Here is a 14,377-nt window from a genome sequence, read left to right on the forward strand (position 1 = left end):
TATTGGTAGGGACAACTTTGTCTTTCCCAAACTTTGGTTATGACTTGTCCCTATGCAAACTTACGCCCTTGGTATAATGTAAGTCCATGGGACTCTCTCAAAGTCGTTTTAAGCCCACTTTCCACAAGTATGCATTTCTGCAGACACTCCCTGAGTTCAATATGCAGTGTACAAAAAAAAGAAACTAAAAGCTTACCAAATTGACAAGAGGACCTCCCGAATTTCCATACTGTCAATTTTAATACAGACAAAAACAGAGCTGTTATTTGTTATGACATTTTTACTGCGTTTAAAAATGATAAAATAAAGGCCGAATGAAAGCAAAAAAATTTAAAAATGTATTAAGATACTTTTCACATTAGAACATGTTTTTTGTTCTGATTAATTCTTACATTGATAATGGCATCTGTCTGAATGTAATCCATGTCTGAGTCACTGAGGCCCAGCTCTTTGCCATCTCTCTGAGCAGTGCTGATGATGCCAGTAGTGACAGTGTTCTGAAGAGCAAAGGGGCTGCCAATCGCAACCACAAACTCCCCAGGCCTCAAGTCTGCACTGTGGCCCAGAGACAATACAGGCAACTTGGCCTAGGGGAAGCAAAGAACACACATAGTGGGCCAGGTAAGTATATTAATATACTGTAGTATACATGGACAGGGCACCATCACAAGGAAACACAATAATTTACATTTGCACCAGTGTCCAATTGATCAACCTGCTTTAAACTGTAGAACCTGTTTCACTGACTCCAGTATGATTAGTAATCTAAACTGCAAAGTCACTTTAACAGTACACTTTGTCCTGCTGGATGTTGATTAGCTTGCTCAGGAAGACAGTGGGCCTCATTCAAGAACCACTCTTAAGAACAGTTTTGTTCTTAAATTGTGCGTATGAGGGATTTACCAATTTTTTTACATATTGTGAGTTTTCTTTCAGGTACGAACAGAATTTACGAGTGATCCAGACCTGTCGTAGGAGTCACATGTTTTCTCAACTAATGGATTTTTATATTTAATTACCTTGAAGCAATCATAGATAAATATATACATTATACCCCATAATTATGCTGACATTATTCTGTTGGACTTAAATTATGCACTAATTGAAGGTTAATTTGAATCTGTATATAACAAGGTCAATGGGAAGTGTAACCAGAGGCTGACTTGCTGCTTTTGGATGCCTTAGCACGTCAGGCTCTTGGAAGAGAGTGTGTGTGTTCATAGACCATGTAGATATCCTTGCGGAGACAGACGAATGGCTGACATCTCAATTTAGATCACCAAGGACTAAGCTGCTGAAAATATGCAGCTTGCTAGAGCCACAACTCTAGAGAGAAACACGCCGATCAAACCCAATTCTACCACACGTGCAGGTCCTCAATACCCTTGGACTTTTGGCCACAGGAAACTTTCAGAGGGGGATTGGAGACAGATCGGGTGTGTCTCAGTCCTCAGAGTTGTGCGCTCCCCTTGGTCATCAAAACTCACATCAGTTTATCACCCATGGTGCATCAAATTCCAATACACCGTTGTCCAACAAGTACAAATTATGAGGGACTTTCATGTCATGGCTTGACTGCCAAACATAATTGGAGCAATAGACTGCACACATACACATCATTCAAAGCAGCCATTCCATTGTGGACTGCATTGAGCTGAAGGCCAGGTGGATGTGTCTGGATACAGCGGGGGGTAAACTTCTTTATAGCCCAGAAAAGGCATCCCAGATTATTTTGGCATGCTGCGTTTTGCACAATATTGCCATAAAAGAGGGTCTCCTACTACCTGAACCAGCCCAGGCAGATAATATGTCAGAAAACCCCCTCATGGACCGCCCCATCAAAGTGCCATCATGATGAGGCAACAACTGATTGCCCGGCTTTAGTTGCAGTGAGAGGTGTACTACAACTGCACAACAATTTCCCATCCATCATCTACCGCTTATCTGAGGGTCGGGTCACGGGGGCAGCAGCTTGAGCAGAGAAACCCAGACGTCCCTGTCCCCGGCCACTTCCTCCAGCTCTTCCGGGGGGACCCCGAGGCGTTCCCAGGCCAGCCGAGAGACATAGTCTCTCCAACGTGTCCTGGGTCTTCCCCGGGGTCTCCCAGTGGGACGTGCCCGGAACACCTCACCAGGGAGGCGTCCAGGGGGCATCCTAACCAGATGCCCGAGCCACCTCATCTGACTCCTCTCAATGCGGAGGAGCAGCGGTTCTACTCGGAGCCCCTACCGGATGACTGAGCTTCTCACCCTATCTCTAAAGGAGAGCCGAGACACCCTGCGGAGGAAACCCATTTCGGCCGCTTGTATTCGCGATCTTGTTCTTTCGGTCACTACCCACAACTCGTGACCATAGGTGAGGATGGGAACATAGATTGACCAGTAAATAGAGAGCTCCTTCTTCACAACGACGGGTCGGTGCAGAGGCTGCAACACTGCAGACGCCGCACCGATCCGCCCGTCAATCTCACGTTCCATTTGTCCCTCACTGTGAACAAGACCCCGAGATACTTTAACTCCTCCACTTGGGGAAGGACCTTGGCAATTGCCCATACTGGGACAAATCAAGTGCTACTACTACAGTCATCGAGCGCCTGGCCGTGGCAAGACTTTTTTTTTTTTTTTTTTTTTAAAGCCATTTTCATATCAAACCATTTCTTCTTTATTTCGGTGACATTATTAACAGCACTCGTAATTGCTTCCGATTTCTTCGCTTTAGTAGGTCCCATAATTCCACTGCTGACACTGCTAAAAATGACAGTTTCCTTTTTGGATCTCTGAAAGCAGAATTTCAATCTCAGCGCCCGTAAAGTTTTTCTTCTTGCGCCTTGATGCCATTCTCATGACTCAACACTGGCACAGCAGATATGAAGCGTAGCCTTATATGGTATTATTTTGGGTGTGGAGTATGAAAATTTACAATCCACATGCACTTAAATACGTACGGGTGGCATTCATCATTTATACAGGTCCTTAACACACTTTTGAAGTAAAGAATGTTTGTTGACTCTGACGTGTTTGTATGAGACCTTCATGCGAAAAAAGTGAGAGAAATTTAGAATAAGAATACGAAAATGTTCTTGCATGAGGCCCAATGTATAGCATGCGAGACACATTGGGAATTAGATCCCTGGTTATTAGTCAGTTTTAGTCTTCACATTAACTGAATGATGTTTCTGATGTATGAAAAAACATACATATCTGATCACATGGGTATCAAATTATTTTTCTAAAACGATACTATTTTTCATCTATTTCTTATTATTACCACACTTTTGCAATAATTATCTTTCCTTATCCCTTAGGTTTGATTGCACAACTTTTTGAACCATGACTTATCAATTTATTTACTGATTGTTCTACCTACTTATGATTCTTTTTGTGATCAATCTATCCTTCTAAAAAAAAAATTTATACCGATTGCAGTGTTATTTTTGTTTATCTTGTGAACTGCTGGACAACTGATTTTTCCCTACAGGAATTAAAAAAGTAGGTCTTATCTTATTTAGATCAAGATATCCAACCATAAATATAGCCATGGCTCTACACAGTACAGTGCAGTACAACCTCAACCTGCAACATTTTGGAGATGATTACATTTTATTTAAACCTTCATAATGCCCGACAGTTGGGCTTACACAGAAATTAAAAGTGCCAAAATATGAACCAGGTGCTGAAAAGTTGTCCTTTTACATCTGTGTGGCTGTAAAATTCCAAAAATATCTGAGGTCTAGGTGATTTTACTGCATTTTGAGAAGTTCCAAAAACCCAGTGTATCACACAGAAAAGAGTATTTATATAAAAAAAAGCAAAAAAAAAAGCAATTGGATTCCAGTAACCAGGACAAATGGTTAATCTAAATGGCCTAAAATATCACTTTACAGCTAGGATATATATACAATGAATAAACAAAGAGGCAGGTTGTACATATACAAATTTATCACAAAAGTATGAACAAAGAAGAAGGGAGGATATAGGATAAATAAAGTTAGTGGAAAAATGCTTGATAGATGTGTGAGCGAAGCAATGAGGTGAAACCAATCTGTTTCTGCTCATTCCTGCTCTTTCAATTGGAGTTTGAATAGAGTTTTTCTCAGTCCTCCTGTCTTGGTCTCCAGAGCTAACAGTTTTTGTGCATGAATATTAAACTTCAGTTTGAGTATCTGACCCAGCAGCTCTTTTGTTTTTGTCTGGAAGTTCCTTAAAGTGCAATACTACAGACAGTGTCTAGTTGCTGGGAAAACGTCCATAGATTCATTCATTTACTATACCCACTTAATCCACTTCAGATTAAGATTACACTCACACTCACTCCCGGGGTCAATTTAGAATCACCAGTTAACAGAAAATGCAAATTTTTGGACAGTGGGAGGAAGAAAGAACCCACACTTGCATGGGGAAAAGATGCAAACTCCACACAGTAAAGGCCCCAGCCGGGAACTTTTTGGTTTGAGGTGAAAATACTAAGCCTCACACCATTGTGTAAAAATAATCATCTTGAATTATATATTTTTTCAACACAGATGACTGCTGCATGAGAAGTGATAGAATGTCTACATTTTACAGTCTCTTACTAATATTAATGTCCTTGTCAACCGTCATGCTGCTTCTTCCTTGTTCTGTCACTCACTGAACAGACTGAACAGCACTCACTTCATCAAATTAGCTGCATCTAAATATGGAGTTTATCCATATTCATATTATGATCATAATGCACTGATATGAGATATCCCTCTCAGTGGTTGAAGGGGAGAAGTCAGCCGAATATTAACAACGTGTGAGAAACACTGGGTATCTTTAGCTACATTCGCTCCCTCTAATTGGTGCACTGATAGTCCTTTTGAAAATAATTCACATTTAAATAAATATTTGTTCTCCAATGAGCTTTCAAATATCACACTCCAGCAATACATTTTTATCTAGATATAATTACTTCCAACTCCAAAATGAACAATATCATGAAGACCAAAAGGTGAATTTGAGGTTTCAAGACTGGAGTTCACAAGTCAATAGTTGAAGCCACAGCAACTTTGTTAACTTTTATTTACGTTCTATACACTGAACACACTTTCAGAGAACTACTTGAAATACACAGCTGTCGAGTTTCCCTGCTTTCCAGTAAAAATAACATTAATGTGCTCATTTTCAAAAGAAAATTTGTTAGAAACACCTAATATGCAATGCCAATGGCAAATTTTGTTTATGTATCAGAGTTCCTGTTATGAGGGAGCTCTACATTGTCATGCATTCTCCCGTCCTTGCTTAGAACAAGTGTGTGATCAGATTTCCTTAGCCAGGTTTCTTTTTTTTTTTTTTTTTTTTTCTAATGAATAGTGTCACAGTTTAGTCATCCAATCATCAGTTAACTCCACTCACCTGTGCACACAGCTGCCTCTCATCACATGCAATCAGCCCAGCATATAGTCACCAGCTCCACACTCTATCCTTTGCCAGATTGTCTTTGCCATGCATGTCTTTCCAGCGTTCTCCTGCCAGCTTTACCAGTACCGACCTCGCCTGTCCCTGATTCCCTGCTTCGTCTGCCTCCTGGTAATTCGACCCAGCCTTCTGTCCCTGACCAAGAACTTTGCCTCTCCTCTCCTGACTCCTATTTGCCGGTTTCTAAACCGTTTGTCTGTCTGCCAGAGTCTCAGTAAAGCCTTGAACTTTTTACCACTGTCTTCTGACTCCTTTGTACTAAAATTGGGTCCATACACCACCCGTTACAGTACAATCTGGCCAGACATGGACCCAGCAGGACCACCCTCACCACAGGATCGGTTTGAGAGGATTGAGAATGCGCTCATGCAGCAACAGCAGAGAATGGAGGAGGCTGATGCATACGCCAGACAAGCTGCAGAGGCCAACACCAATACCTTTGCAGCCCTCTCCGCCCACTTGCAACAGCTGATGTCCACTCGCCCTTCTGCAGTTCCAGTCCCCACACCGGAAACTCCTGCTCCAGCTCTGCCACAGCCCAGAATGATCTCCGAGCCCAGAGTGGGAACCCCTGAGCGATATGATGGAAACCCTGAACTCTGCGGTTCATTCCTGACCTCCTGCTCCTTATTCTTCGGCCTGCAGCCATACACGTTCGCCACTGAGGAGGTCAGGGTGGCATACGTAGTTAGCAACCTGACCGGCAGAGCCCTCCTCTGGGGAACAGCAGAGTGGGAGAGGCGGACTTCCGCTTGTGCATCATTCCAGGCCTTCTCTGAAGAACTACGCAAGGTGTTCGGGTTGGGTGCTTCCGGACCTGATGCCGCCCGTGATCTGCTCTCCCTGCGCTAAGGGAACCAGTCAGTGGCTGACTTCTCCATCGACTTCCGGACCAGGGCCCGTCGAAGCGACTGGAACCCTGCGGCTCTGCGCGATGCTTTTCTGCATGGTTTGGCAGACTACATCAAAGATGAACTGGTTTCCTATCCTCTACCTTCCACACTGGACAGTCTCATTGAACTTACTGTTCGGCTGGACCTCCTCATACAGGCCCGGAGAAGGGAGAGGAGACAGAACACTCCTGGTCGTCTCGACCCAGCCCGCTGGCCAGGTTACTCATCTGCTTCCGGTTCCTCTTTACCCATTATGGATAATGGTGTAGAGTCTAAGCCCATGCAGGTGGGCCGCACCAAGCTTACATGCGAAGAGCGAGAGCACAGCCGTAAGGGGAATCTGTGTATGTACTGTGGACAAACTGGACATTTTATCTCCCGCTGCCCGTTAAAAGACAGGGCTTCACCAGTGAGTGAGGAAGTCCTGGTGAGTCACACAGCAGCAAACTCTTCCTCCTCAAGCTTACGCCCTCTGTTCCAAGTCAAGCTCCTCCTTCCTGGTGGTGCACACACCCTGCCCACTTTTATAGACTCTGGTGCAGATGCCAACATTATGGCCGAGAGCTTAGCCATACAACTCGGACTTAAGAAGATTCCACTTGACACCTCAATTCCTGCCAAAGCCCTTGATGGCCATCTTCTGGAGACTGTCACTCACCAGACTTCTCCTGTCCACATGCTACTTTCCGGTAACCACCATGAGACCATCCAGTTTCACCTCCTGTCATCTTCCAACATTCCACTGATCTTAGGCTACGTCGACACAGCCCCCACATCGACTGGGCCACAGGGGGCATCCTCGGTTGGAAGAACTCCTGCCACCAGGTCTGCCTTAAAGAGGCCTCTGTACCCCAGCAGACAACGCATCCCAGTTCCTGCCTTGACTTGTCCAGAGTTCCTGCCGAGTACCATGACTTCTGGGAGGTGTTCAGTAAAACTAAGGCGACTTCATTGCCCCCTCATCGGCCTTATGACTGTTCCATTGACCTGATGCCTGGCACTTCACCTCCCAAGGGGCGTCTGTACTCCCTGTCTGGTCCTGAACGGGAGTTCATGGAGTCTTACATCAATGACTCCCTGGCTGCCGGTATTATCCGACCCTCGTCGTCTCCTGCTGGGGCAGGATTTTTCTTTGTCGAGAAGAAGGACAAGACCCTGCGCCCCTGCATTGATTACAGGGGACTTAATGACATCACTATAAAGAACCGGTACCCTCTTCCCCTCATCTCCTCAGCCTTTGAGTTACTTCAAGGAGCCATGATCTTCACCAAGCTCGACCTCCGTAATGCCTACCACCTTGTCCGCATCCGAGAGGGGCATGAATGGAAGACTGCTTTTAACACGCCCACCGGACATTATGAATATTTGGTGATGCCATTTGGCCTCACCAATGCCCCGGCAGTTTTCCAGGCCTTGGTCAACGACCTCCTCAGAGACATGATCGACAAATATGTTTTCGTCTATTTGGACGACATCCTCATTTTTTCTAAGTCCCGCGAAGAACATATCCACCATGTCCTCCAACAATTGCTGGAGAACTCCCTTTTCGTGAAGGCCGAAAAGTGTGAGTTTCACTGTGTCATTCCTGGGTCACATTGTGACTCAAGGTCACCTGGAGATGGATCCTGCCAAAGTAAATGGTAAATGGACTTGTACTTGTATAGCGCTTTTCTAGTCTAGCTGACCACTCAAAGCGCTTCACTACATGCCGCATTCACCCCACTCATACACATTCATACAGCACGTCTTAAGATACATAACTACGTGCTTTCTAAGCATTGACATTCATACCCCCAATGATACACTGGGGGAGCAATGTGGGGTTCAGTGTCTTGCCCAAGGACGCTTCAACATGTATCCTGGGGAAGCCAGAGTCGAACCACCGACCTTCCGATTGGTGGGCGACTGCTCTTCCTGCTGAGCTACAGCCGCAGTGGACGCAGTTAGGTGCTGGCCAGTCCCTGAAACCTGTAAGAAGCTGCAGCAGTTCCTGGGCTTTGCCAATTTTTACAGGCGCTTAATCCGGAACTATAGCTCCATCGCTGCCCCTCTCACAGCCCTGACATCCTCCAAGACTTCCTTCCGATGGTCCCATTCTGCAGATACAGCCTTTCAGACCCTGAGGGACCGCTTCAGTTCTGCACCCATCCTCCAAGTTCCTGATGCCGAACGGCAGTTCATCGTAGAGGTGGATGCATCTGACATGGGTGTAGGGGCTGTGCTGTCCCAGCGAGCAGCCAGTGACCAGAAGATCCACCCATGTGCCTTTTTCTCTCGGCATTATGACATTGGTAACCGGGAACTCCTTGCTGTTAAACTGGCCCTGGAGGAGTGGCGGCACTGGCTGGAGGGAACCAAGCAGCCCTTCCTGGTGTGGACGGACCACAAGAACCTGGAGTACATTCGAACCACAAAGAGACTCAATTCTCGACAGGCACGATGGGCCCTCTTCTTCACTAGGTTCAATTTCACCCTCTCCTACAGACCCGGCTCCCGCAACGTCAAACCTGACGCTCTGTCACGTCAGTTCCAGAGGGAGGATGATGGCACAAGTGCTCCTGACACCATCCTTCCGTCCCCGTGTGTTGTGGCATCCCTGACTTGGGAAATTGAGGAGAAAGTAAGAGCTGCCACAGAGGGTCAGCCTGGTCCTAGTGCCTGCCCTACTGGATGTTTATTCGTGCCTGCAGCTCTGAGGTCGGATGTACTCCAGTGGGCCCATGGTTCTAAGTTGACCTGCCATCCTGGGATCCAGAGAACCCGGGAGGTCCTTCTACAACGTTTCTGGTGGGCCACGTTACAGGAGGACACCCGGGAGTATGTCAAAGCCTGCCAGATCTGCAATCGGAATAAAACATCGCGTCAAGCACCATCCGGCCTCCTGCAGCCTCTCCCAGTGCCACATCGCCCCTGGTCCCACATTTCAGTGGACTTCGTGACAGGCCTGCCACCATCGAATGAGAAGACGGCTATTCTTACCATTGTGGACCGCTTCTCTAAGATGGCACACTTTGTGTCCTTGCCTAAGCTCCCGTCAGCTAAAGAGATAGCCCAGCTGCTCCTCAACCACGTCTTCCGGATTCATGGGATTCCTGTTGATGTGGTCTCGGACAGAGGGCCCCAGTTTTCATCAGTGTTCTGGCGGGAGTTCTGCAGCCTCTTGGGAGCCACCCCCACCCCCCACCCCCCCGTCTCATTGAAGGGGGACTCACATATGAAGTGCACCGCATCATTCGCTCTTGCCGACGTGGAAGGGGCTGCCAGTACCTCGTCGACTGGGAGGGCTACGGTCCGGAGGAAAGATCCTGGGTTCCTGCTCAACACATTTTGGACCGGGGTCTCATCCAAGTCTTTCACCAGCAACATCCGGACCAGCCCTCCCCCAGCAACATCGGCAGGGGCCCTCGCCATAGGACGCCTGCTGCTGGCCCTTCCACTGCCCCGGACCAGTGGGAGGACTCCCTGTCGGAGGAGGAGGCAGTGGACCCACCGGCGAACTCGCCTTCCTCACAACCTGAGGATGGGGAGTTCTCGGGTTCTCCCGAGTTTTATCTTTCTCTTTAACCTTTTAAAGTGTGCACTGAGAAAAGAAGTAAAGAAATGTTTCTTTGCATTTTTTCATTTCATTGGAGCAACAATGATCAGAATCAATGCTTTTTTTTTCCCACAAATGGTTGGGGTGACACTTTATGGTAAAAGTATAACATTTTGAAAAAGCGATTACACATACTTTCTTATAGCATTACATACCTAAACATCTCTAGAATTTTATTCAATTCCACAAATCTTGTATATGCCACTCTTTAAGAGAGGCAAGGTGATAACAACTGAATGGGTTGAACCTCAGGACAACAACAAATACCTTTGGGTCCCACAGGCAAATGGCACCCAAAATGTTTCAAGGAAGTCAGCCATGACCAAGTACCTACAAAAAGCGAGGCAAGTCCTGAAGGGTCAGCTGAAAGGGAAGAAGTCCAAGCAATCAGCACATATGCCCTGCCAGTCATCATATACAGTCAGCTGGTATAATAATCTGGCATAAAGAGGGGTTAGAAGCCACTGACATCAAGACAAGAAAGCTCATCACAATGAAAGGATGATTTCACAAGTCCAGTATCCTGAGACTGTACATTAAGCGCAAGGAGGGAGGCTGTGGCCAAGTGAACGTCAGAGCCACTATCCAGGAATAAAACAAAAAAGTTCCAGGGTCCCAAGACCCTGTGGGACTTCCGAATCCAGACTGATAAACAGGTGATGGCTAACCAGCTGGACATTGTGATGGTTGACAAACTGCAGAAGAAGGCAGTATTGAGTACTCGGGGTTGTGACCAGCAAACTGGGAGAATGGCTCCAGCACATCCCAGGAACAACATCAGCAATCTCTGTCCAGAATAGTGCAGTTCTCGCAATACCTCAATAACTGCATTGAATCCTCAAGCTGCCATGCCTCTTGTATTCACACAATTTGACAGAGCCAATGCTCCGAGCGGCTGCACAAAACATTTATGTATTTACTGAAATAATTACAGAGCCATTGACTCACCTGTGGGGTAATTTTTATTGTGGCAATGTCTGATTTTTTGTCGATGTCTTTGATGCTGGCTTCATATACATCACCATTATGCATCTGGACCTTCAAGAGAGAACAGATTAAGTACATTTCAAGAGCACTTTGAATTGAAAATATTCCCAGGCAAAAGGCATAGTCAGTCATATTCACATGTCAACTGTCAGTAATACCTATGGTAAAACATATGGTTGGGCAATATAGCCGGACATTTTATCTCAGCATCTTTACACTCATAGATATGATATTTTCAAGATACAATATATACACTAAGTGTCATCTGTAAATATTTACCAGTATAACACCCATAACAGTTCAATAAAAAAGAAGAATTTATATTCTGTTGTAACTAAACCAGTGTCAGAAGTTAATTTCGATTGAATTTATTAAATTAGTTATACCAAATATAACTGAATTGTAAATGAGTAAATAAATGATCAATTAAAAGCTTGAACCTCAAGAAAGAGTAAAATGTAAAATAACAATATGTTATTTAAACCTGTTCAGTAACAGCTGAAAAGTAGGATAAGACATTTCAGGACGAAGCTGGAAAACAAGCTCTAGTGAGACTGTGTGGGATATGAGGCAAGGGATGAAAAAGATGATACTGGGAAGGGGGATCTGACTGATGGAATTTTGGACAGAGCCAATGAACTCATGTTTTTGAAGTTCAGTTCAGAATGCTTAGCGTTCTCCTCCTGTGCTTTCAGCAACACACCCTCCCTGTACCCATAGCTTCCCTGTCACACTGCACCTCATGGATCTTTCTTTTTTAAGTATATAATGTATTAAGCACTGATAATACACATACATGGAGCAAGGAAAAGATCCCCAGAACAATGGAACAATGTTCACATATTTTCTTATACACAATACACACAACACTCCTCCCCATGCATACTACATTACATCTACAAACACAAGAAACATACGCCCAGAGAAGCAAAGAAAGCATACACCTGAAAGCATACACTGTTTACTATGGTCTACATGAACAAACATGACTTGAAAATAGACTGCTTAGTCACACTAAGAAGTATATCAACACTGGATTCCAGATGAAAAATAACTTATCCCTGGACCCCGTGTGTATATATTCAGTTTTTTCTAATCGTATCGAATTGAATTACATCACATCGCTCAGTCAAAAAGATACTTTTGGTGGATGTTTAGATTTCTAACGTTATGATATTCTTTTGCATGCAAGCAAGGTTGTAAAAGCAATTATGTTTTTATGTATTTTCCCAATTGTAGAGTATCTCCTGTCTGTGATGCCAACTATGACCATTGCAAAATTGGGCTGGTGATTAACATTGAACACCTCTGACAATAGGTAGACAAGGACGTTATTCTGTCCACTGGTCGTGCATGACTCTGCACTGAGTAACAGATAGCGAAACACTTGGTTTGGCGTTGAAAAGGTGAAAGGATGACAAACACGTGGAAGTAAGTTGAAGCTTGTTTGTCTTTGTCGCACAGACATTCTTTCTTGTGAAAAAACAAAGCTTCTCCGGAGCTCAATGGCGATGGATACACCAGATTTAAAACACATTTACATGTATAACAACAACCAAGATGGCCGGTCTCAGCTGTGACCTTGACCATGTGACTCTGATAACCAACAGAAAGCTTTAAATTTTTTACCAGTCTTGCTTTACAATAGTGATTGCAATGTAAAACTTTGAATTATATTATGTTCAGTTTTGTACAGGAAATAGTCATTCACTCTTTCTGGAGTGTTGTTCCAGATATCCTCTTCTAAGTCTTCCCCCAACCCATTTACCCATTCTGCCCTGATCTTTGCAAGGGTTATATTTTTAAAAGAGGCTATACAATAATTTATTCTTGAAATTAGTCTTTTTGAGTTGCAAGGAATTTCTAACAAGGCAAGGCAAGTTTATTTGTAGAGCACAATTTGTACACAAGGCAATTGAAAGTGCTTTACAGCTACATAAAAGCAGAAGAAGACAAATAAAATCATTCCATAAATATAAAAAATAATCATTAATTAAATTAAAAGGGAATAGAGCAGATAAAATATATTCAGTTGTCATATGCACAGCTGAATAAACTGTTTTCAGCCTGGATTTAAACATTGTCAGAGTTGAGGCCTCTCTCACATCTTCTGGAAGACTGTTCCAGATTTTAGCATAAAGCTGAAACGCAGCCTCACCTTGTTTAGTCCTGACACCAGCAGGGTTCAGAGTCCCAGTTGGTTCATATGGCTCTGACATGCAGAGATGTACTTTGGCGCTAGACCATGAAAAGACTTGTACACAAACAGAGCTGTTTTAAAGTCTATTCTCTGAGTGACAGGACGCCAGTGCAGAGACCTGAGCACTGGACTAATATAGTCGTATATCCTGGTTCTAGTCAGGACTCGAGCAGCAGCATTCTGGATGTACTGCAGCTGTCTTACAATCCGTTTAGAGAGCCCAGTGAGCAGGCCGTTACAGAAGTCTAACCTGCTGGACACAAACGCATGGATTAGTCTTTCTAAGTCTGGTTTAGACGCTATTCCTTTGATTCTGGCAATGTTTTTTAGATGGTAAAAAGCTGCTGATATTATTGATTTAATGTGGCTGTTAAAGTTCAGGTCTGAGTCCAATATTACCCCTGGATTTCTAACTTCATTATTAGGTTTTAGAGAGAGAGTCTCAAGGTCACTGATAACACTTTCTCTTTGTTTCTGTGGGCTACAGACAATGATTTCAGTTTTGTCTGAGTTTAGCTGGAGAAAATAGTTTTGCATCCACACACTGATCTGTTCGATGCAGTGACACAATGTATCTACAGGCCCGTGTTCTCCTGCTGTCAATGACACATAGATCTGAGTGTCATCTGCATAGTTGTGGTAGGACACATTATAGCTGCGTATTAGCTGGCCTAATGGGAGCATGTACAGATTTAACAATAGGGGTCCCAGGATGGACCCCTGGGGAACCCCACAGGTCATAGTTATTTGGTTTGAGACACAGTTACCAATTACAACAAAATACTTCCTGTCCTTGGGATAGGATTTGAACCAGTTTAAAGCACTACCAGAGATTCCCACCCAGTCTTCTAATCTCTGTTATAAGATCACATGGTCAACTGTGTCACAGGCAGCACTCAGGTCCACCAGAACTAAGACTGAGACTTTGCCTGCGTCTATGTTCAGGTGGATATCGTTTGTCACCTTGATCAGAGCTGTCTCAGTGCTGTGGTGGGGCCTAAAGCCTGATTGGAAAGTATCAAAAGCATTGTTAGACAGGAGAAAGTCAGAAAGCTGTTGGTAAACAACTTTTTGTAGGACTTTGCCTAAGAACGGCAGGTTTGATATGGGCTGGTAGTTGTTCAGTACTGTGGCATCAAGACGGCTCTTCTTTAGAAGAGGCTTAATTACAGCAGTTTTTAAGTCCTTTGGAAATGTTCCAGTCTGGAGTGAGATGTTGACTAGATGAGCGAGTTGTGGTAACAAACTGCTCAGCACAGACTT

At 44.4% G+C, this 14,377-nt stretch overlaps 1 protein-coding gene across 1 annotated transcript in view; it reads right to left on the bottom strand.

Moving 5' to 3' along the window:
* The window catches only part of LOC140282386 (serine protease HTRA3-like), a 74,676-nt gene that overhangs the window by 10,230 nt on the left and 50,069 nt on the right, over positions 1-14,377 (bottom strand). The window contains exons 4-6 of the mRNA XM_072376966.1: positions 10,876-10,965; positions 393-587; positions 197-229 (exon numbers count right to left, since the gene is read on the bottom strand). Coding sequence (XP_072233067.1) covers positions 197-229; positions 393-587; positions 10,876-10,965 — 318 coding nt within the window. The remainder of the gene's footprint in view (positions 1-196; positions 230-392; positions 588-10,875; positions 10,966-14,377) is intronic.

The sequence above is a fragment of the Leuresthes tenuis genome, unplaced genomic scaffold (assembly GCF_036924035.1).
Source record: "Leuresthes tenuis unplaced genomic scaffold, fLeuTen1.0.hap1 SCAF_22, whole genome shotgun sequence".
In the NCBI taxonomy this organism is placed as follows: Eukaryota; Metazoa; Chordata; class Actinopteri; order Atheriniformes; family Atherinopsidae; genus Leuresthes; species Leuresthes tenuis.